The sequence below is a fragment of the Danio rerio genome, chromosome 10, assembly GCF_049306965.1.
Source record: "Danio rerio strain Tuebingen ecotype United States chromosome 10, GRCz12tu, whole genome shotgun sequence".
NCBI lineage: Eukaryota > Metazoa > Chordata > Actinopteri > Cypriniformes > Danionidae > Danio > Danio rerio.
Window position 1 is genome coordinate 8,629,380 of NC_133185.1, and position 24,773 is coordinate 8,654,152.

The window sequence follows — 24,773 nt, forward strand, 5'->3', positions numbered from 1 at the left end:
ACAGTCTGTATTTTACATCAAACACATTTAACCCCTCAAATTCCAGAGCAAAATCCTCACTAGTGTCCTCACTACAGAGGGTTGAACACTCAGACAGTGATGAAGTTAATGAGATAATTAAGTGTCTAATTAAAGGAGGATTAAGAATTCTTGATGAACAACTGTTAACAAGCAGAATCACTGAAGGAAAGAAAAACACAAATTACAGCCAAAGCCAACGATTAAATCAACCAAAGTAATAAGTGAAGCTCCTGATGTGTGGAGTTGTTTAATGATCTCTGCTGAGAAATTATATTTATATTGTGTAATTAGTTTTATTTTGATCAATTATTGTTGTGATTTAGAGTTTTATTTTCAATTGATTTCATCTTTGGTTTTTGGCTGTAATTTGTGTTTTTCTTTCCTTCATTGATTTTGCTTGTTAACTGCAGGTGTTCATCAGTGTCTGAATTTACTCATTTGTGGTCACTCCCTCTGTCTAGTGGACTAAACTAATTGACTAATTTAGGAATTAGTGAATGAGGGTGTGTGGTGAGATTTCAGACACTCTGATTAGTTTCTCGAAAACAAAGGTTAGATCTGTTACAGCTATTTTTTGTATTTTGTACAGAAATGAGCTGTAAATCATTTAACAGGTTTTCACTGTAGATTGTACAGACTTTTACCGTTTAATTACAGACATATTCACAGTGTATGAAGCGTGGCTATCATTTATTTCGACCAGTGCAGCTACAGTCATATTTTAAATATTGTTGGTTTCATTAGACTAAAGAAAAAAGGCCCACTTCTGTAGAAATTATCATTTAAACCAATCAAAAGCACTTTGAAATTTGTGTTGACCTAAACTATTATGAAGCTAACTAAAGGAATATTTCACACAAATGAAATATTGTCATCGTTTACTCATCCTTCTCTTGTTCACAACCTGACATTAGTGGGTTCCAGCACCAAACATCCTTCAAAATATATTTTGCATTCAACAGAAAGAACTCAGAGGTTTAAAAATCACATTTGGTTGAGTAAATGAGATCATTTGCATTTTTGGATGAACTAAATAGTCTGTACTAACTGAATATTATCCTATTTGATGGACATATTACACAAAGTTGAATGAACATGTTTTATCCTGTTTTAGATCAGTTTAATTGCATTTAATTATAAAACTAGGCACAACTAACGTCAATGTGCTACTCAAAGTTGTGAAACCTGATTTAACTGAAACTGATCTTCAAAACTGAGAGTTTCTTGCTCAGTGGAAGACAGTGTACATTTCATATTTTTAAAAAATCTTTACTAATACCCCTAAAGGAATCTAATCTACGGCCACCAGAAGTGACAGATTCATTCACTACACAAAGTCAAATGGATCTGAAGCAAATACAAAAGAAATGTGACACCAATAATACACTTTAGTAATGTTTGAGACAACAGAAAGAACAGGACCGAAACACAGTGTAAGATTAAGCTTTTATTTGTCTGTTAATGATTTCTTTAGGGTTTTCATTAATGAAGGAGTTTCTGATGATTCAGATTATAGAGTACATTTACGGATGGAGCCATCAACACAGACAACCCACAGCACTCCCAGGTCAAAGGAAACGTGTTTGTGACCATTGGGACAGGCAATCATTGAGATCCAGTCTGTGCCAGCAGGGTTAGACCGACTCACACCAACTCTGCAGCAGACAAACAAAGAATAAAGAATGGGTTTTAGGAAGAAAATCATACTTGACAAAATGTCATTCATTCATTTTCTTCTCGGCTTAGTCCCTTTATTAATCTGGGGTCAACACAGCGGAATGAACTCCCAACTTATCCAGCAAGTTTTTACGCAGCGGATGCCCTTCCAGCCGCAACCCATCTCTGGGAAACATCCACACACACATTCACACACACACACACACACTTATACACTACGGACAATTTAGGCTACCCAATTCACCTGTACTGCATGTCTTTGGACTGTGGGGGAAACCGGAGCACCCGGAGGAAACCCACGTGAACACAGGTAGAACATGCAAACTCCACACAGAAACGCCAACTGAGCCGAGGCTCGAACCAGTGACCCAGCGACCTTTCTGCTGAGAGGCACTACCTACTTCGCCTCTGCTTCGCCCACAAAAATGTCATGTTACTAATTGTTTGAACTGTTCAGCTCACCTTTGGAATAGTTTTGCTTCGTAGTTGACACCAAAGACACTGCCATCCGTTCCTACTTCAATCATGGACAAAAGGCCAGGAATATTTACAAAAGTCCCATCCCCAGAACAGGCATTACTGGACACACCCTGTAAGAAACCCCCCCAAAAAATGTTTTGTTTTTGTCTTTGCAAAATGATACTTCAGTCACTGTATTTAACATTGGGACATTACCTTCATGATAAAGATATGGTCATCAGAGTTCACACCCCAGCAGCTGTAAGGGCCACAGCTGTAATACTTCAGCTTTCCATTAAGGGTAACCCAAGGAGTGGTGCTGGATGGCCAATGGTTGCTAGCGTCCATGTTTAAACAAAAGATGTCATCATTCATATTGACGCCTGCAATGATCTGATCACCTCCAGCATCCACCTGCTTGAGAAGACCTTAAAAAAAAAAGGTTGGCTAAAATATTAAAAATTACTTTTTTTAACAGATATATTTTGGATCATTGGAAAAAATTTTTATACCTGGAAACCCAACAAATCTGCCACTCATCAATTTGAAGATGTAGTAGGTTTTGTTAACCCCCAGCTGACCAGCAGGACCAACACTGAAGTGCTTTAGAGATCTGCTGACCAGATTGAAGACATCATCTTGCAGCACAAACGCTTGATTTAGATCGTTCACTCCAACCACTGAACCAGACCCAGCGTCAATCTGCTTCAGGTTACCATTCATTATGGTACAATCTAAAGCTGCAAAACCCACACAAAATAGATAGAGCCTTTACAATATTTAAGAAGACAATAAAAGAAAATATATTTAAAAAAAAGAACAGCATTTACCCAGAGTGTAAAGGATCTGGCAACTCAAGAGCAGCAAAACACCTTGATAAACCTTCATTGCTCCACAATACAGTTTTTGTTTGGACCTGTTCTTAACCAAAAATAAAATACATGAATTACATTTAAGAGTCAAAGTAAAGTTAAATGGGTAAAGAATCAACAACACAATGACAGCAATTAAATAAAGAGAACCTTGTCTTGTTTGAGCAGGATTCAGCAAGTCGTTCACCAGTAGTTGCACGAATTGGAGAATGCAATGCTTTAAATGCGCACACTTAAACCCGCCCCTAACCCAACCCCTCACAGTGATGTCACTAGCTCCACTGAGTGCATTGTGTCTGAGACAGTGTGTCTCAACTTGCATATGCAAGTCTGCACTCAGATACTATTGGTGAATTCGGGTGCTGGTAAGGTGATGATGAGCTTGCTTCACTATACATTGGGACACACAGTGTGACATGAGAACGTCTTCGATGTACATGATCAAAACTGGAGTTTCTAAACAACAGAAGAACTAATCATTTTCAAATATTAATTTGACTAATAAAAGCATGGCTTAATAATTTGATTGATCCATATACCAGCACCAATACAACCATTAAACAATTACAAAGGATTGCTCAATTTTTACTAATCTAGCTCTGTTCGTTTGAGTTAAAAATGAATAAATAACAGATTCTTACTAGAAAAACATCTCTTGTTTTTCAGTAAGTTTGATGATTTGGGTCACACGATTCATATTTCGAGCTTCCGTTAAGGCCTCATAGTGCATATATCAATGCAGCAGGATTTTCCCCTGCATTGTGGGACTTTTCAGAGGGTGAAAGTTTAGGGCACTGGAAAAAACTTGTGATTAAGACAGCACTTAAAATGGCTGGTGAACTGGTCCGTGCACTGACTACTGAACAAAGGTGCTGATTGGGACGCACCCTAGGTAAGAGAATTGATCTATGAGTACAAAGCGCGAGACAAAACAAATGCACCCATAATAATTATCTTTCTGAAAGTATCTTTCGATTAAACCTTGGCAGTTTATGCTGAAACAGCTCAGACTTTTATATCTAGTGTGTAAACATAAGTTCCATCTGTGAAAGTGAGCCATAGAGGTTTAAGATTTTTGCCAGATTAGAAAGCAAAGCCTTCTGACCAAGTTGTCATTTGAAACGCTTATAATTTAGGCCAGACTCCAGTAACTTAAGCTAACCTCAGAATAATACATTTTAAGACCAAAGTACAGGCTGTAAAAGATTAAAAACGGGTTCAGATATTTATAAATTATCACATAACTGAACCAAAGAATAAATACAACAGATGAAATTTAACTATTGGTCAAGAACAAAAAGAAGTACAAAACCCAAGATATTTTCCCTGTTTTGCAATCATAGATATGAAATACTCTTTCAAAGATATAACGGGGTCGCCTTCATGTAAGGCAGAAGCATTGACATCAGTTGTTCTTTAAACGTTTTATAGCACTCTGCAGAGAAAGCATCTATTCCTGGTACTTTAGTTGTTTTAAGCTTCGATGTAACCTTGCTTATTTCTTCCATACTTGTTTTTTTGATTTGTTTTATTTTGTATTGAACCAATTGATGGTAAATCCAATGTGTGCAAAAATTGTTATCCACTTCCGGGTCCAAGCGCTCTATTTAACTGAATGGGGAGACTCATGAAATGGTAATAATAAACGTTTACAAAGCGATTTAATGCTTTCGAAAATCACGCAATATATATGTCCATGCCTAATATCCGATGCCCAGAAAGTGATTAATTTTTTATAAATTGCTAAATTTTTGATATTTGTTATGCAGCAAGCCCTGAGATTGTTGTGTACACTATGATTTTATATAAAATTAACGTAATGTGTGATAGGAATAAAACGTGATCATAAACGAATGATTTCTCCACTCAAATGAATGGCGGCTTGGACCCAGAAACAGTATACATACGTCACAAACACGTCACCACTTAACAAGCGGATATGCTTGCAAGGTCAGTACAATCTTTTGAGGTTTATGGTTCCTTATAGTATTCTTGAAACCCCTGTTGTATTACTTCCAATTTATGACATATCTTTTTAGTTTTGGATCTTTAATTTGAAATATAATACTCTCTGCCTGCTGTTTCCTTATTCTCCAGGGCTTTTTATTCTCCAGGCTTTTTTGCTTTTGGACCATTTTCATAAAATGGCTGCTGTGAAAAGGTTTAATTGTACTTGCTCCTCTTATATTTTGAGTTCTCTATTCTGATTTAACTTATTTTATCCTACTAAGAATATTTGTATCTTTTTTATCACTATATTTAGTCTCTAACTCTTTAAGTTGTGTGTTCAGATTATTTAATTCAGTTTTTTTTTTTCTGTGATTCCCCATATTATAGGTTTACCTCGCATAACAGCTTTTGGGTGACACCTCTCCATTATCATTATGTTCCAAGTATTCCAATAGTTCTTTTTTAACTTATTCAACACATATTATTAGATAATTTAAATGATATATTCAAACTATTCTAGTTATGTCTTTTGGGTTTGTTATCCGGAAACAGTGATACACTCCTGAATAGTCTTAGATGTCCCTTGTCCCTGTTTTACAGTGCTTTACTTTATGTTGATTTGATCCTAACATAAAAAAAAATCTATTCTAGAATGAGACATGTGAGCAGAAGAAAAGAAAGTATATTCTTTTGAAGAGGGTATATGTCTTTTTAATGAATATATTAGGCCTAACTCTTTTAATATAATTGTCTAGCTTCTTGACTAATTTGCTTATTAGAAGATGAGTCCAATTTAGGCTGGAGTTGGACATTCTAGTCTTCACCAGAGATTAAAGTACCACAGGCCTCTTTGGCTGTAATACTAAATATGTTCATGAGAAATTTTTCGTGTTTTCCAGGTGGTCTATATACATGAACTAATGTGACTTCAATTTGGTCAATAGTTCCGTTCATGAGGTTATATTAGGGGTGTCCAAACTTTGTCCTGGAGGGCCGGTGTCCTGCATACTTTAGCTCTAACTTCCTTAAACACACCTGCCTGGAAGTCTTTGTATATCTATAAAGAGTTTTATTAGCTGGTTTAGGCCATTATTCTATAAAGAAAAATATATAAAACCCATTTTTCCTAATTTCTTATGTTCTGTATCAGAAAGATGCAATTTTTTCCTTTTCATTTTAGCAACAAGTTTGCTTCTTTTGATCGGATTAGTTACCCATTAACATTTAAAGTAACCCTATATTCATGTGTTGGCATACAGTATAATCAAGTGTTGTAGTGAAGACCTAAACGTAAAAAAATAAAAAAACATAAACATATTGAACCACATGGAAAACAAAACAAAAAAAGGTCTCCAAATTTGAAGTGTTAAACCACTTCCTTATGTGAGGGGAAAGCCTTACTTCTCTAAAGGACTCCTCATTAGGCTAATGTGCACCAAGATATTCAGCATCCATTCTAACTGCCACTAATTATATTCTTGTATTTCTAGCTAGGTTTCCAGGGTAAATGTTTCTACTAATTGTCTTATATAACAAAGGATTTTTAAATATACAAATTATAGTGCTTTAGTGTCATTTTAACAGTATGTTATTCAATAACTCCAGACATAATGTGTATTTCAATCGTTCATCCTTTATCACTTGGCAGCTCGGTTAAATACCTTTCCTCATTCATTCGGTTTAAATGTCCTGATCATCAATGAATTAAGTCAAAAAGTCTAGCCAGTCTTTCAGAATTCTATGTTAGGATGTATCAGCTTTAACCCTTCTTTTGAACGGAGATTACATTGTCTCTTTGAAATTCATGTTGTTGTTTTGCCAGATCTTTGCTCTGTGTCTTTACTTTTCTACGATGACACTCCAACCTTTTCCCAGGTCCTCTGTTTCACTTCTCCAGACATTCATAGCCGTTTCCTCTTCGCTGTTTATCAGTCTCTTTTCTTTCAAGTCTCTTGATGCTTCCATCATCGTATTATATATAACCGGGCTGTTTTCCAGAAAGATTCTTAGTTTCACCAGCAGTGACATTTGGAACTTAATCCCTTTTTCTTTCAGAATTTTTCTTATCAGCCGAACGCCCATCTTTTCTGTTGGATCTCAGGTGGATAGTCTTAGTCAAAGAAGGTTCTTTTTTCGTTCCAGTGTACGTCTTTCTTCCTTCATGCAGAGCAGAGGAACAAGTGTTTCATTTTGTAGTTCACCACCACCGATTTATTCCTATTCCAATTTCCTCCAATGCTCAATGTTTCATTGACCCTCTCTGTCATAAAGTTTAGCTCCATGACAAAACCATCCAGACTTCCTGTTATAGTTGCTTATCTCTTTTTTCACATTTTTCACGAGAGAATCTGTGAAGGCAGTTAGGTCAGTTTTAATATCCACTCAGAAAGCTTTAATGTCCACATGATTGCTGCAATGCTAGCTGACAGCTTATCAGCTATCCTGTCCATCTCAGACTTTTCAACTGTTGATTTTGCATTCTTTTAAAGTTTCGATTATTGTTTTATCCTAGCCTTTTTTGGTTGTGTCCCCCTCCCTATCATTTAAATGTAGTTTAGATTATAGGAAGTGATGTAAAAAGAAGGATTTCGGTTTGTATGGGAGTGCTGTTGCTATTCATTCATTCATTTTCTTTTCGGCTTAGTCCCTTTATTAATCAGGGGTCGCCACAGTGGGATGAACCACCAACTTATCCAGCACGTTTTTACGCAGCGGATGCCCTTCCAGCTGCAACCCATCTCTGAAAAACATCCATTCACACTCATTCACGCTCATACACTACGGACAATTTAGCCCACCCAATTCACCTGTACCGGATGTCTTTGGACTGTGGGGGAAACCGGAGCACTCGGAGGAAACCCGTGCAAGCGTTGGGAGAACATGCAAACTCCACATAAAAACGCCAGCTGACCCAGCCGAGGCTTGAACCAGCGACCTTCTTGCTGTGAGACGACAGCACCACCTACTGCTTCACTGCATCGCCCGTATAGACCTATTTCAGTCTTAAATATCGACTATAGACTTTAGGCATCCATACTGGGTAGGCGATTCGAGGACATCCTTCCAGATTTAATAAAGACCGTTCAAAGAGGTTTTGTAAAACAAATACAAACATATGAATAATTTATGGCGAGTCCTACACATAGGTTATATATCTCATAATAAGATTAGCACTTTTCTAATTAGTTTACTTGCAGAAAAAGCATTTGATTTGATTCAATCTTTATACTTAACTCCTACACCTGAAACTTGCCTATAGCACTTATTCATTGTTGCTCTTAGTTGTGTAAATTGCTTCCTTGTCCTCATTTGTAAGTCGATTTGGATAAAAGCGTCTGCTAAATGACTAAATGTAAATGTAAATGTACACCGTAAACCCCAATAAGTTTAGGTAACACAAACCATTTGAGGAAACCCATTGCAACAAACCATTTAAGTTAAAAAACAAATCCTAATGAGTCTTGTCAACTTAATCCATTTAATGAGGTATTTAATTAACTTATTACCTTCAACACTGAGTTCAAAGCGACGAGTTCAAAATGAGTAGAATTAACTTTCAGTCACTTTTAAGTTAACTATACCCATTTCATTTAATAAAGTTGACTGTTGGGTTTTACAGTGTATAGCAAGAATTAAAATTAAAGGAGATATTTCTGAACATGTTATATTAGAAAGAAAAAGTCCACAAATGGTGTCCGTTAAGCCCTACCATATTTGTGTTATTTATTAAACCATTGGCTCAACTAATCAGAAATATAACAAAAACAAGAGTGAAAATTAAAGATATATAACACAAAATTTGGTTATATGCTGATTATTGTTGTGTTATTATTTCTTACACCAGAACTTAGTTTACCCAAGGTGATGTACCCCCTTAAAAAGTGTGGATTATACGCACAGATATATATTAAATATGCCTAATATATAATTAAATATACATTTAATGTTGATGATTTAATGTGAACTCAGATTATACATATGCAAAGATATATCCTCTATAATATGTGCTAAATGTAAAATTTTGCAAATCTACCATGTATACCAAAAATAAATAAATAAATAAATAAATAAATAAACTACTTCCCAATTACAGAAAACATAAAAAAGCACTTGATTAGATGACTTCTTCCACCTTTAGAGTTATACAGTCGAATAGAGATAATAAAGATGATTTTATTGCTAGGCCTACCTTTTTTTTTTAACTTACAAGTGAAAATACCAAAAAGGAAATTTAATGAATGGAAAAAAACTAATATCTCCCTTTATTTGGAAAGATGATCATCCAAGAGTCCAATAATGGCCCGTTTCCACTGACTGGTACCGTACGGTTCGGTACAGATCACCTTTATCAGGCTTGCGTTTCCAATGTCTAAAGGGTAAAATGTCAAAGTAAAGCTGTACAGGTCACTCACATATCACATGAGAAGCACTTCTCACAAAACAGATGCTTAATACACATAAATACTTGTGTTTAAATGTTTTTTACTACTTTTCTATGAACAGGATTTGATTATAACTGCAGATCAATGACAGTGCAAAATAGCCTACTGTAACGTCTGCAATTATATAAAATAAATAAATAAATGCTAAATATATCAACACATGAAGACCCTTACAGTCTCCAATATGTTAATAACATTAAAAAAAATGCCACGCAACATATAGCCCACAGTCAGTGCAAACCTCTCATCTGTAATCTTCACCAGCACATGTAACCTCTTGTTAGAAAGTAATTCAGTCATTCAGAGTTCATAATAGTCCAAAACGCGATAATAATAACTATACATGCCAGTTTGTTTATGTTTTAGGTTGCTGAAAAAATCATTCGCTTCTTCGTCTTGTCGGGCTTCTCCTTTGTTTTTTGGCACTTCACTCTCACGTTTGTCCGTTTCTGAAAGGATCGGTTGTGAGAAACACTTTAATAATCACACGCACGTTATTATAATCAGCTCAAGAAGTTTGTTATTTTAAATATAGATGTGCACACGAGCAGTCACAAGACCGCGAGAGAAAGTGAAACCACTCTTTTAGATGGCCTCGTAAAACAAAAACAGGGCACAGCAGATTTTATTCTTTTTGGCTTTTTGGCTGTGCATCAAGATAACGCCAAGGTTTATCTGAGCTCGGGTCAACCATGGCTCGTTATTTCATGTATATGGTATTACGATGTAATGTTTCCGCTGTGTAATTTAAAATGGTGGTTTCTTTGTTTTCATTCTTCTGCTTATGTATGAGCAAGTAACGTTTCTCTGTAAGCCAATAGCTTTCCGCTGCACGTCTAGCTCCACCTTTTGGAGTGCTAGGTATCCTTTGCAAACGGTGTCCAAAAAGTGGTATGGTATGGTTCACTTTTAGGTAACTTTGGAACAGTGGAAACAGCCATAAAAGCATACTGAACCATACCACTCAGTGGAAACAGGCCGTTATTACTCTACAACTTCCTAAAGATCAGGGTGGTAGAGGTCTACCATCATCAGATGATTATTATAAGGCAGCACAGTGTAGACAATTAGTTTGTTGGTGCAATGACAAATACTCCGCAAAGTGTAACGATTTTGAACAATTATAAATCCACTTCCCCCTCCACAGAAATAGTGTTACCATAGAAATTTCCAACATGCATGCATTAATTGAACTTCTTGACAAGGATTCCTTTGAAAGTCTGGCATAAAGAATTAAAGTATCCTAAAAGCAAACAAGGATACTAAGATGGGTTAAACATGACATTCAATTTAAACCAGCAAATCTAGATATAAGATTTAAATAGAGAAGCTTGCGAGGTGTAACATTATTCTGCCTCATCACTACTGAAAATAAACTAGAAAGTTTCCAACAACTTTCGCATAAATACAATTTAGATGAACAAGACTTTGGTTACCTTCAACCATAATTATTTAACAAAAACATAAGAGATTCAAAAGATATAGGACCAACAGTAGTGCATATATTTGTATCTGCTTACAAAAGGAAGGTGAATAAACTAATATTAGTCATTTTTCCTGTCTGACAACAAAACACTCATTCATTTTTCTTCAGCTGAATTCCCTTATTTATTAGGGGTTACTACAGAGAAATTAACCTCCAACTTTTCAGATGTTTTTATGCAGCAGATACAACCCTGTACTGGGAAACACTATACACTTTCGCATTCACACACACTTATACACTACGGCCAAATTACTTTATCCAATTCATCTATATTGCATGTCTTTGGACTGTGAGGGAAACTACACACAGAAACTCTAACTGGCCCAGCCAAAACTTGAAACAGCGACCTTCTTGCTGTGAGGCAACAGTGCTAACCACTGCATGATGCCCCCCAAAGAAACACTCAACGTCCTGTAACAGAAATGGTAAAGAAAGCCCCTGTAATTATAACAAGATGAATGGTTAACTGTGGGAAAAACAATTACAATTAACTCAGATTGGAGGGAATTTCTTAAAAAAAAAAAAAAAAAAAATGGTAGTAAGTAGGGCCAGATGGAATCTGCAGACGTTTTTTGCCATTTCTGTAGAGAATTTTGGTAAAAATCTATAGATTTCTGGGGAATTATTTTGGGAGAATCATAACTAAAACCTTAATATGTGAAATAAAAAATAATATCTTTTTACTTTTATTTAATGTTTACAATGCAAATCTAATTAGATTAACTTTATTTGGTTAACAAAGCAAGTCTCTCATATAATATTTCTACTAAAAAACAGAAAATAGTACTGTACAAACTGTATTGTCAGATGAACATTTTTATATTAGTCAATAATATTACTAATTATTTGAAAAACTGAATAAATATAGATTTACACACATTTACTTAATTAAATAAACGATGATGGGCGCAGATTCTATGTGGGCCAAGTAATAAGGTTGTTTTGAAACAACTTAAAAAATGTCAAACTAGAATCAAAAAGCTGTTAAATATTAGAGAAAATGTAATGGCTGGGTCATGGATTGAGGACCCAGATGCAAAATGAGTGCAGATGGTGTTTGACAGATATAAAAATAGTGATTAGGTAGACAACAGTTCGATTGGGTAGTGCTGGATGGAGCGGACAGATGGAAGGGGTAGTGCTGGAAAGTGCTGGATGGCGCACTCAGAAGCCATAGTAGAGAGTCTTGGAAATGGAGCAGGTAAGGCAAGGCCAGGTAGGTGGCGGTGAAGGCCTTGGAAGGGGCACTGCAGATAAGAGATACAACAGTAGTCACCTTCGTCTCCCTAGTAGCAGCCTGATGGAGGACACCAGCAGCCAGGGACTCACAGTGGGCAGGGTTGGACTGGAACAGGTAAACAAGACAGACAGACGGGGACTAACCAGAGAAACAAAACAAACTAAACTGACAAAAACAAAAAAAAAAAGGAATTACTAAAACTGCATAAATTACTAGACTTTAAAGTAAAAAAAAAAAAAAAACGCTGAAAGCTACAATCTGGTTTGTTTTATATAAAAATATATTTACTTAAACAAGAAAACTATAAAAGGATAAACTGGAACCCTACTGACAAAGGACAAACACATACAAACATAAGACAAATCACTAAGACAGCAAAAACTCACAAATAGCAGCACGAAGAGAAACAGTAACAGACTCAAACAAACAACTTGTAACAATGAACAGACCAAGACATGAGGAAAGAGAGCGCAATATTAAGGGAGGAAAGAACATGATGGCCAGAAGGAGTATTCAGACCTATTGGCAAGATATGAATAAAGAGATAAATGCAACAATAAAATTCAATCTGGAATGTAATTTTAAATATGTATCTGGGAATTTATTCTTCAAAAATACCAAAAAATGATGCATATCACCTTAATACACTGAGACAATAAGGAAAACACCATTACAAAGAAATGGTTCAAGGAAGATCCATCTGTAGGTGAAATTATAAAAGAAGTATGATATGGAAGTACTCACCGTTTCCTTGACACAACAATCTTAGAAAATGTATTCCTACTGGGAAAAGTGGTTGAGAAGAAATGTAATATTTTATGTTATTTAACTGTACTTTTAATTATATCTGGAATCTCCCCTTAAAATAGTTTTGATCCTTGATATGTAACCCATAACAGAATTTTGTACAGCAGGATCTGTTCAAACATAAATACTTATGAATGTAAAGATTGTATCTGGCAACCTTGGTAATATATTGTATTGTACATATTAAAGTTTTTTGTTCTGTTCTATTTGAAAAAAAAAAATAGCATTGATAAAGCTTTCTGTGTTGAGACCAACACACCATGATATTATGAAGTTATTTAAATGGACAGTTCACCCAAAAATGACATTTCTGTCATCATTTACTCAATCTTTATTTGTTCAAAATCTGTTTCAGTCTCTGTTTTCTGTTGAACACAAAAGTTATTTTGAAAAGTGCTGCTTGCCGGGACTCGTTGACTTCCATAGTATTTTTTTTTTCTAAGGAAGTCAATGTGTCCCAGCATCACTTTACGAAATATTTTGTTTGTTGAACTGAAGAAGAAAAAAAACTTTTGAGGTTTTAAATGCAAAGGTAATTTTCATTTTAGGTGAACTACCCCTTTATTCGGTGTAAGAAACTGAACCTTATCCTAGTTAATGACTTTTCAAATGGATTGAATAGAACTTTCAATTTACATGCTAATTTAACAGACATGGAGTTAACAATTATTGAAATAAACTTGAGTCCTAAGACTTATTTTCCTAATGTCTAGAAAGTTCTCAACGTTAAAATTACCCTATTAGAAGTTTCTGGCATGAAACAGGAAAAAAATGTTTCAAAAATGTTCTTGCATTAAAAAAGTAATCACAAAAATAAACCTAGAGAATCTGATTAAAAGTTTAAACTTCATGCAAGCAGAGAATAAAACTGCACACAGTTTTATACGGCTCTAGAGCTTTTTAATTGCATTTAACCATGAAATTCAAAACTACAAGACAAAACTAAAGCCAATTTTCTACTCAAGATACACCTGATGAAGACGAAGCTGATCTTCATAACTGAGTTAAGCCTAGCTATAATCCTAGAACATAAGTTTATTGAGTGAAGAAACAAAGTAGGCTATACATTTGACCTTGTTTGAACCCTTACTAAAATAAAATAATCTGCCAAGGTACGACCACCAAAAGAGATTTAGTGACTATAGCCTACAAACACTCACGTATCTGAAAAATACACAATAAATGGAATACCAATAATACACCTAAATGTTTGCGATAACGGCAGCAACAAGGCACTGGAATGACATAATGTTTGAATCATAAATATCGTCCTGCCTGTAGTTGTCGGACAATTGTTTCCCAAATGTAGTCTGTTGGTGCGTTGCTGCCACCTTTTGGCCGAGAGGTTGGTGAATAAGTACAAGCAAGCAAGCAAATAGTGTCTGAATAAAAGTGTACGAAAATGATAATGACCCTTCGATGGAAGCGTGTATAAGCCAAGCCTATATATTTTGTTTAACAATTATAGGCCTAAACTTGTCATCTACAGTATTTCCGTGACAATTCTCCTCCAAATGTAGTTTGACTGTAGGAACACACTACGTATTTGTTTAAACTGTTAACATTAAATTACAGTTGACATTAATGTATGATCAAAATTTTAAATAAAAAAGCCCACCATAAACATGAACAGGAAACTACACTTCCCACAATGCACTTCTTTAAGAGCGCTTCCTGGTACATTCTGCAAGCGCGCGCTCAGTACAGGTTTTGCAGAAAGGGACGATCGCGCGCATCAGCTTGTGTTTCACCTCAGTTCACCCTACATTTACCTTACAACATCACGTAAGTTATTTGATACATGCAGCTAAGCGTAATATTTGAGCATGATTAGATTATTAACCAACATGTTGCAACAGCTGATTTTTTCCATTGAATGAAACTGTTGGCAAATGGCCATCTTGGTGCGCGTTCATATTCGGCCTTGTTGGTTCTTATAACGTTAGGCTAGTAGTTATAAATGACCGACGCCCCTTGGCTCTTTTCTCTTCCACACATTAAAAAAGCTGCAAGAAGCAGCAATCAAACCAAAAACAACTTAATCAATTGCTATTTTTGTTGCATTACGACATGCATGGTAACGTTAGAGCATCATTGCTAAGCACGAGGATGCAGTCGGAAATGGTTAACTTGACGTATGCTAGGCACATTGTTTTATGTCTATATAAAATGATTTTCACAGTTGGGTTTTGGTTTCTAGGATAAATTGCATTGTCGTTGTTTTCAGTATGCCGAAGTCAAAAGAAGTGCTGTCTTCAACCTCAGGCAGCGATTCGGACAGTGAAGTTGACACGAAGGTATGGAAATCATCAAAAATCCTGAAATAATTTTTTATTTTGTAAAGAATTTGTTGTTGTCAGAAAAGTCAATTCTTTATACAGAAACCCTAAAGGCCCATTTAGGGCAAATTCTGCTATTTTGAGCAAAACAATGTCAAAACTATGCTCAGTGTTTGCAATCAGATGCCAAAGTGACCTTTCATTAAGGAAATACCTTGAACCTGCATTTGTAGTTTTGGCAAAAAACCTTTCCATGATGAGGAACACACTGAAGTAAACAATGTAGACATAATCCAATAGTTTATTTAATGCCTGTGTTTCTATAGGTCAGGTAATGCTGTCTTCAAATGCTATTGAACAATTCCCACTTACAACGTTGTTATTACAGGGTTGTCAAATTCAAGTTTTTCGTTTTTGGAAAAAATAAAATGTAATGACCATTTACTAACAATTCTGGATAGAGCTGTGAACCTACACTAGTCTCACGTATCATGCTATCGATTCGGTTCAATTCGATATTTCGGTGCATCACGGTGCATTGACGATGCTTTTATATTTTCTTCACAGCAGCAGTTCTTGTATTAAAATGTTTGAATATATTTATATTTATATAGGCTATTATTTGTAATACAATTGTGTCATTCAATACAAACAGTCAGATATATAAACTGTAACTTTAAAAAAACGAGCATTTAGCAAATAATATAAACAAATATAAATATCCAGCTCAATTTCTGAATCTTGTCTAGTTCTCTTACACCCCTTTGATTGGTTACACCCTCAACAAAAACGGTTGCGATTGACTCTTGCGCGCTGCGCTCTTCAGATGAATGATAAGCGGCAGGCGGCAGCGGCGATCTCACAGCTGATCTATGATAGACACGGTGGAGAAAACTCTGCAGACACGCGCTCGTTTCTGTATCCAAAAGTAATGCTGTAAAACAGCCGAGAGGAGAAGAAAAGCCACGCCAGCAGGTCAAATGGGCCACTGTGTGTGTGTGAGAAAGAGAGAGAGAGACAGAGCGAGAGCGAGCGAGAGAGAGAAATGGAGTAGGCTACTTTCATTCTCAAACACACACAGTGAAATTGTGTACAGTTCATGAGTATTAAGTAGTTAAAGCGCTGTAAATACTCGCGATCGTCTCCCTCGCAACAGAGCGCATATGAGGTAAATGACGTCAGTAATAACCGGTTATGATTATTACTGAAACGATACTGAATTGTCCGCGTCTGCATTGCAGTGCATCGAAGAAACGATTAATTTTGACACCCCTAATTCTGGAGTTATCTATTACTTTAAATAGTCATTCAGAAATGTAAATATATGTGTCAGTTCAATGTAAAGATGACAATTGTTGTGGATAAAAGAAACTACACTAAAGGCTCTTTTTCACTTGATTACACTTCATGGTTCAGTTAGGTACGGCTCATTTTTGTAGGCTTTTCCACTGAATTTTGTACTGAATACTTGGTAATCTTTAGTACCTCCTCGGGCGAGGTACCAATCGAAAAGTATCATTACAAAAACATGATGCACACACATCTCTGATTATTGATTTGTCAGAGAGAATTTTCACCACCAGTGTCATTTTATTTACAACATGAAAGACCAAACCAACTATATTTAAATAGCAGCAGCCAGTGCTGTATTTACTGTTAAAAATGCTGGGGGCTTGTTAAAACTCTCGAACGTCCAATCAGCCGAAAGCTGCCTCATAATAGCATGTCCATCATCCCACACATCTCCTTCATGGTCTCCTAACACAAATTGATCAAGTTAATTAACTTAATTGTTCTTTCAAATTTAAGTGGACTAAATATAAAACAATTAAATTGTCTCAAAAAAAACTGAAGAATTGTGAAATTTCAACTCATTTTAAATAAATGGTTTGAACAAGTACAAAGTGTAATTTTTTGTGCTGCAATGTAATGTATTACTAATTACATAGCACATTTACTTTGTAAGGCCATACACCCAAAGCACTTCACAGTGTGTTCACCACACACCAGTTATAGGTGGAGTGGAGAGACAGTGATAGAGTCAATTCAGTGGATGGGGATGATTAGGAGGCCATGATGGGTAAGGGGGAATGGAAGAAACTTAGCCAGGACACCAGGGTTACACCCCTACTCTTTACGAGAAGTGCCATGAGATTTTTAATGACCAAAGAAAGTCAGGATCTCGGTTTAACAAAAGATGGCGCTCACTGACAGTATAGTGTCCGCTTCATTTTACTGGGGCGTTAGGACTCATAGAGCGCCGGTTGAGTGCCTCCTGCTGGCCTCACTTACATCACTTCCAACAGCAACAGCAAGATTTCTCATGTACTGTAGGTATGTTTGCAACAATATTCAGGTATTTTGAACTCCTGGAACTAGCTTTGAATTGGTCCGATTTTATTTGAAATAATAATAATAATAATACATTTTATATAGCGCTTTTCTGGGGCACTCAAAGCGCTTTACACAGTGGGGGGAATCTCCTCATCCACCACCAGTGTGCAGCATCCACCTGGATGACGCGACGGCAGCCATTTTGCGCCAGACCGCACACCACACACCAGCTAATTGGTGGAGAGGAGACAGTGATGCAGCCAATTGAATATGGGGATGGTTAGGAGGCCAGTGGGCAGAACCCCTACTCTTTTTCGAAGAACATCCTGGGATTTTTAACGACCACAGAGAGTCGGGACCTCGGTTTAGCGTCTCATCCGAAAGACGGCGCTCACTGAGCAGTGTAGCATCCCCGTCACTATACTGGGGCATTAGGACCCACACAGACCGCAGGTTGGACGCCCCCTGCTGGCCTCACTAACACCACTTCCGACAGCAACCTAGCTTTCCCATGTGGTCTCCCATCCAGGTACTGACCGGGCGCAGCCCTGCTTAGCTTCAGTGGGCGACCATGTGAGAGTTGCAGAGAGCTAGCTGCCGGCTTCCTTGCTTCATCCATTGATTTTGTCTTAAAGGCACAATATTTAAGATTTCTGCGTTTATTATTTTTTATAAGAGTGAAATCTAATGAATCTAGATTTAAATAATGAGATCACAATGTTTATAAAACTTGAATTCATTACCATGAATTTTCCTATTTTCCTATTGACTTTCATTGGCTGTGTTAGTGAATGTAACATATCCCATGATTCCACTCTTTGTTACGTCATCAAGTTACACATTTGCTTATAGTTTTTTTATTAGGCAGCATTTTTTACATATTGTCTTAAAATTGAAAAACAAATATTTTTGTGATTGTATATTTAGGCATTAGTTGATACATTAGGGTCTTAATTTACTCTGTTACTCGCTTTGTATTTAATATAATTCTGTATTTCAGGCCAAGAGAAAGAAGCAGGCGACACCTGAAAAACCATCAAAAAAGCAAAAAAGCGGAGAAAGTTCATCTGCCTCCAAAAGCAGCAGCAGCAATAAAAATGATAACATGTTCCAGGTGAAGAATCCAACTGAGATGAAATGACACACGTTTAACTTTGCTTGATACAGAATTGTATATACATCATGTATGTGTTTGTCATGTATTTTTTCTTTTAAAGATAGGAAAGATGAGGTATGTGAGTGTTCGGGATTTTAAAGGAAAAGTGCTTATTGATATCCGGGAATACTGGATGGACCAAGAGGGTGAAATGAAACCAGGCAGGAAAGGTATGTGGTTGTTTTATCAGCCGTTAATATTATGGCTGCACAATATGTGGAAATAATTATTGTTATTGTGATAATAGTTTATGCAATATCCATATAGCAGGAAAGTGCAGTTAATTAAGTTAGTTTTATGTGCCAAGCCTTCAAGTGCTACATGCATAGGTCAGGGGTTCCCAAACTTTTCAAGCCGCGACCCCCAAAATGACAATGCCAGTGACTCGTGACCCCCAATATCCTCTGAGGTGGTTATAAATACAGAAACCTTGCATGCAATGGCACACACACACCAATGGACCCAAGTCTATTCTTCTTTTACTTTTTTTTATTATGTATGAGAGCTGTAAATGGGCCACAAAGTTTAACCAGGTGTTATGAAATCTGCTGCATCTGACGCTATTGCTGTGTCTTTAATACAATGCAATTACCCAGGGGTTGCAATCCAATAGAAGTAGTAACTATAAGCTACTATAGTAACTATATATGGTATAAACCATATATTTTTTTCTCTTCAGAAGGTCATGGATAAAATATGGTAATTCTTATGGTTTAATAAAAATAGATTTTTGGAAACCACCAGGCGACCCCCCTTCATTGTCCCACGACCCTTCGGGGGGTCCCGACCCCCACTTTGAGAACCATTGGCATAGGTTGTTTATTCAAATCTGCCCAATCAGATAGAGCCTGGTGAAACTAGAGCTAAAAATAAAGACAAATGCTGGGAAACGAAAGGAAAAGAGCCAATAAGAATCAGAATGTCTGGCCATGTTTTTTTCAGACATTTATGGTGTTTTCAAGTCCAAATATTTGCACCTTGACATTGAGATTTAATTAGCTCAGAAAAATAACGATTAGCTGTTTATTTCAGTATGATCATAACATAAATAAGGTTTTTATATATGTTTAAAAATAAATGCTGTTAAATAGCATTTTCATGTTAGATATATCGTAATTGACATTATCACAACAGTATTGTGTAGGGTTGGGTGATGTCGACCAATTTGGCATTGTACAATGTCTAATTTGAAACATCACGATAGACGATGGCATCGTCATCATTGGAGGCGGTGTTTGACAGAGTGCGCGCTGAAGAGCGTGGAGGGATCCAGGGGTGAGAAGGGTTCGCAACTTATTTGAGGAGCAGGAGGGAGATGTGCGATTTTCGGGAAATAACCACTCGTTTGCGGGCATTATGAGTCCCACAAATGCATAGAGACTCCCGGAACTTCCGGGAGACTTGAGATGTCTGAAAATCACGTTTAACAACTATTGTGGGACGCGATCCAGCGGTACATCCTTGATAAACTGTCTGACGTGCACTGCTCTCTGGAGCTAAGAGGAGCGCATGACAGTGTGTGGCTGTGTGTGTATGTATGGATATAAAGCAGCCGTGGTAAGCAGAATAGGCTCCTTTCAAAATATTAAAAGGTATTTCAATTTCCAAACCTTTGTAGATGGTAGGGCCGCACAGTATTGGAACAATCTGACATTGCGATATTTAGTTTTGCTGCGATATACATTGCAATATGAATATAATTTCACCAGACGATTTAAATAGCTCTATTTGGAAAGATTTTATTCATTTGGATCGACTCGGGTGATTAACTCCTTTTTATCATGAAATAAAATAAATGACAAGCATATATAAACATGTCAGAGAAAAAATAAAGGTTAAATAACACTGCTTGATAGTTTTCCAGAGGGTCTAACATTATTCGATTACAGAAATTAAACAATCAAGCTTAAAATAACATGGTCATCATTGTATGAATAATTTTAAAAACAAATATTTATATTTCATACTTTAATAAATAATTTAATCCTGCTATGTGACTATTGCGGATACACACATTGCGATATTGATGCTCAAACAATAGATTGTACAGCCTTAGATTGTAGTGTCTAAATAGGTTTCATGTACACAAATCAATTCAAATACTTAAAGTCCATGTGAAGCTGCTGAGACTTTTGAGTATGTTGATGTTCTTCCAACTAAAACAGAATATTGAGTAGGGGGCGGGGCTTTTTAGCACATCATTCCCCCATAGCAAACATGGTTAGAGGGGGCGTGGTATAAGAATATTGTGGCTGTAGACAACAAACTGACATTAACAGAAGAACCGTCTTTCCAAACATGGGAGCAAATGGTCAGACTTTGATTGAAGATTACCAAAAATGCTTTCAGTGGTTTAACTTCTTGAAACCGTAAGAATAAGAAATAGCAAAAACAATCATTGGAAATTTAGATTTCACACAGACTGACAATAGTTATTTATATATATATATATATATATATATATATATATATATATATAATTTTTTTTTTTTGTGCATAAGGGAGTCATATTGTTAATTTCCCATATTTGTGTTTTTTGTTTTTATTACAGGTATTTCACTCAACCCAGAGCAGTGGAACCAACTAAAAGAGCAGATAAGTGAGATCGATGATGCCGTGAAGAGGACATAAGTCCTTCCTGCAGTTCACTGACAACCCGGATACTCTTTTTGAAACAGATTTTCACTTCACACTCCTGCCTATCCTGCCATTTTAAGGTTTTATTAAAGTAGTTGTTCATTGTTTGATGCCTTTTCTATTTGAGCCTTTCAACGTGTTGGTTTTAAAAGGGGTTGGATAGAGAGATGACTGGTTTTAGCTTGTGCCCTGAATTTTCAATAAAGTTGATCGAAATGCACAACAACGATTGTTTATTTTGAGTTACATATTTGCTGCTGAACATTTTATGTATGGTTTCTCAGGTTCCACACATATATTAGGCAGCCCTTTTTCGGTATTAATAATCAGTAAACAATCAGAAAACTTGTTGAAAGTTGAAACTATAATTGTAATATTCATGTAATTATTTATTTACAGTCCTGTGTTTTTTAACAATCAAATGCTGTTTGAGTGAGTATAAGAGGCATTTTTCAAAAGCAATAATAATAAATTTACACACTCCAGACATTTGAAAGGTAGTTTTAGTAGAATTAATTGACTATTTAAATGTTTACTACTTGTTTCAGCTATTTTAAACAGTAAAAATGTTGCTAAATTAAAATACGATATACTAGATGCATGTGTCTGGTCGAATATTTATACATAAGCAGTTATATTAAAATACTCTTGTAAATAATTAGTTTTAGGTTCCCAGATTTTGATGCACTGAGCAGAATGCATGGATAACTAATGTAGCCATCAACTGATCGTTTCAGTCAAGTAAGAAAACTAACAGTTCAAAAGAAATGCATAAAGTGTTAATTACTTTGTTTCTATGTTATCTTATTTATTCTATGTAGCCTATGACACGTCAGAGAAAAACAAGTCTCCTTCTGGAGCATCCCTAAATTGTCCTCCGTGAGAAAGTTCTCAAAATCTAAATTTATTTGGTGCACACAGTATTAAAAATCAAGGTTTCATTAATTCTGCTGGGGGTTATTTTAATCTCAGCTGTTTTTTTGTATGGATCATTCAAATATCTAACGTAAAGATGCCCATAGGGCCTGCGGTTTGTTTGTTTATTGCTGAACTTCAAAAAAAAAAAAAAAAAGGCAACTGAAATTAAATGTTTCAATTAATTGTAAATGAATATGTTTTTTAATGTAAATACAGTCACTAGATGGATAAAGGGCTATGCAGAAGCAAATCAACTAGTATAATTCTGATATAAATGTGATTGTTTTGTTTTTATTGTAATAACTTAATTATTAAATGTAAAAAATACTGTATTCTGTAATATAAAGCAATATTTTCTAGTCTTTTTTAAACATTATTAAATAAACTAGGAAATTACCAATGGCAACTATATTTACCTTCGGCCCACTTGCCTAAATTAAGAATTGGTGATTTTATTTAAATGAATGATTGGTGTCATCGTTCTACTTTTCGTGTAATTCACGATTGCAGCTTCATAGTTCGGTCACTAGATGGTGAAAATCAACTAAAGTCTGAGGGTCTGTTTTCTGTTCCACAGCAACTCTCGCTCTCGGGACAGACATGAATACGACTCGAGTTTAAGACCCTGATGAGGCGTGTTTCTTTAACACTTAATGTGCAGCAAACCATCACGCTGATGTGAAATTAGTCACTGGGTTTATTACAGACCTTATACGGACTTGACACTAATTTTTAGTCTATTTTTTTAAACATTATTAAACAAACTAGGAAATTACCCATGGCAATACCTTCGGCCCAATTAAGTTTGGTTTTCGGCCCTTCAGTTTGTGCAACTCTGATCTAAATTATTAGTGACTTTATTTAAAGGTACAATTATTGCTATTAATAAACCTTTTGCCTTAATGTGCTGCTTATTAAAAGTATTTAGGGTATATTGGTTTTGATATTAGAGATGGAGAACATGTAAACAGACATTATCTTAATTATAGACAGGTAATAAGCTACTATTAATTGAGATAAATATTTAACAAGCTCTTTATAACAATTATTCACATTTTCATAAACTTTCAAGCACTGTAGCTTTAGGAAATGCTTTAGAATATGTGACAATAGCCCCTTTCAAACAGACCTTTACGGAAAGGGGGTTAAGGGATAGTTCACCCAAAAATGAAAATTTACTCACTAATTGCTTATCTTAAATTGCTTCTGTCCCTTTATGATTTTCATTTTTTAATATCTCAAAAGATATTTTAAAGAAAGCTAAAAATCCGTAACCACTGATTCCCAAAAAGAAAAAAATACTATGGAGGTCAATGGTAACAGGTTTACAGAAATTTTCAAATTATTTTTTTGTGTTTAACAGAAGGAATCATAAAGGTTTAGAGTGAGTTCAATTCTCTATTAAATGAACTAAGCAGACTGAGGGAGGTTAATATTTTGTATCACAATACTTTAGTGTCGTATTTTTGTAGTTTAAAATACTGTAAAATGATTTGTCTGAAGTCTACATGATGACATAACATGCAGCCTTAGATTGGAACTTTCTTACTTAGACTTGAGATTAGAACAGAAGTTTTTTTTTTTTTTTTTAATTTGAAGGTGGTCTTGCAGTATGGAAGGAAATTATGCATGGCAGTATCTACAATGCTTCACTAGCTGTTTAAATTTCCAGTATAGTTAATGAAGAGAAAAGATGTCCACCTAAAGATGTTAAAGTGGTACAATATATGAAACACTCTTATTTAAAAATACAGCAATTCATACAGACTAGTAAAAACACCTGATTCTATACAGCATCAGCAGGATTTTTTTGAAAAGTTTATTTGTAAAAATTGATAACTCCTTTTTTAGTATATTTGAGATGTCATGCTTTTATGTTGTGCATTGAGGAAATTATATGAAAATTACATATGGAAATGACTAACTGTTTTTTAGTTTTCAGAAATCATGAGCATTTAGTAGGCCTATTGAAGAGTTCAACTGCATAAATCTAGATTTAGGAAAAATTCTGTGAAAAAATGTAAGACTTCATATTTAACCCTTTTAAAATATAAAAATGTTAAGAGGTTTAATAATCATACAGAGATTATATAAATTTCACTGGCCACACAATAGGTGGAAACAAACAACAGAAGTACTATATTTAGCTCATTATATGCATTGAACAGGAATGCAGTTTGAACAAAAATATACTAAATTAATAAAAAAAATACAGATTTTTTTTTAAAATAATTACTCATGTACAGTAGAGTTGAAGTGAACGAGGTAGCAGAGAATCTGCTAAAACTTGCTCAGAGAAAAGCTGTTGCTATCAAATATTGTTTATTTCACGTTTAACAGGGAAGGGATTGATCGAATAGTTATATTCATGAAATGTTTGCAAGGAAGGATCATGCTCATTCGTAAAACTATTTTGTAGTATTATTAAAATACAAAAATGCAGTATTTTATTTTGATACACCTGAAAAGAAGGCATTTCATATTTTATTTTAAAA

General features: G+C 35.4%; 2 protein-coding genes across 5 annotated transcripts; one reads left to right on the forward strand and one right to left on the reverse strand.

The window, feature by feature from the left end:
* Positions 1 to 1,455: 1,455 nt before the first annotated feature.
* zgc:173443 lies at positions 1,456 to 3,224 on the reverse strand. Of its 2 annotated transcripts, none has more exons than NM_001109856.2 (6): positions 3,180 to 3,224; positions 2,988 to 3,073; positions 2,670 to 2,897; positions 2,374 to 2,585; positions 2,161 to 2,288; positions 1,456 to 1,676 (listed from the first exon to the last, which is right to left on the reverse strand). In NM_001109856.2, exons 2-6 carry the CDS (start codon positions 3,043 to 3,045, stop codon positions 1,532 to 1,534), a joined length of 771 nt encoding a protein of 256 aa, NP_001103326.2. In that variant the 5' UTR covers positions 3,046 to 3,073; positions 3,180 to 3,224; the 3' UTR covers positions 1,456 to 1,531. The 2 variants fall into 2 exon arrangements, with proteins under 2 accessions (NP_001103326.2, XP_017213411.1); XM_017357922.4 differs by having other exon boundaries at positions 1,458 to 1,676; positions 2,988 to 3,078.
* Positions 3,225 to 14,630: 11,406 nt separating this feature from the next.
* sub1a (SUB1 regulator of transcription a) lies at positions 14,631 to 21,586 on the forward strand. 3 transcript variants are annotated; one of them, NM_001281997.1, is made up of 5 exons: positions 14,631 to 14,739; positions 15,155 to 15,251; positions 18,568 to 18,681; positions 18,785 to 18,893; positions 21,275 to 21,586. In NM_001281997.1, exons 2-5 carry the CDS (start codon positions 15,183 to 15,185, stop codon positions 21,352 to 21,354), a joined length of 372 nt encoding a protein of 123 aa, NP_001268926.1. In that variant the 5' UTR covers positions 14,631 to 14,739; positions 15,155 to 15,182; the 3' UTR covers positions 21,355 to 21,586. The 3 variants fall into 3 exon arrangements, with proteins under 3 accessions (NP_001268926.1, NP_001018376.1, NP_001268927.1); NM_001020540.3 differs by having other exon boundaries at positions 15,182 to 15,251; NM_001281998.1 differs by having other exon boundaries at positions 15,182 to 15,251; positions 18,785 to 18,798.
* Positions 21,587 to 24,773: the final 3,187 nt, after the last annotated feature.

Coding starts and splice junctions, on each gene's coding strand:
- zgc:173443 (NM_001109856.2), bottom strand. CDS start 3,045: ATGAAGGTTTATCAAGGTGTTTTGCTGCTCTTGAGTTGCCAGATCCTT. Junction 2,586..2,669: donor CAGATTTGTTGGGTTTCCAG/GTATAAAAATTT, acceptor TTTTTTTTTAAG/GTCTTCTCAAGCAGGTGGAT. Junction 2,289..2,373: donor ACCATATCTTTATCATGAAG/GTAATGTCCCAA, acceptor GGTTTCTTACAG/GGTGTGTCCAGTAATGCCTG.
- sub1a (NM_001281997.1), top strand. CDS start 15,183: ATGCCGAAGTCAAAAGAAGTGCTGTCTTCAACCTCAGGCAGCGATTCG. Junction 18,682..18,784: donor AAAATGATAACATGTTCCAG/GTGAAGAATCCA, acceptor TTTCTTTTAAAG/ATAGGAAAGATGAGGTATGT. Junction 18,894..21,274: donor AATGAAACCAGGCAGGAAAG/GTATGTGGTTGT, acceptor TTTTTATTACAG/GTATTTCACTCAACCCAGAG.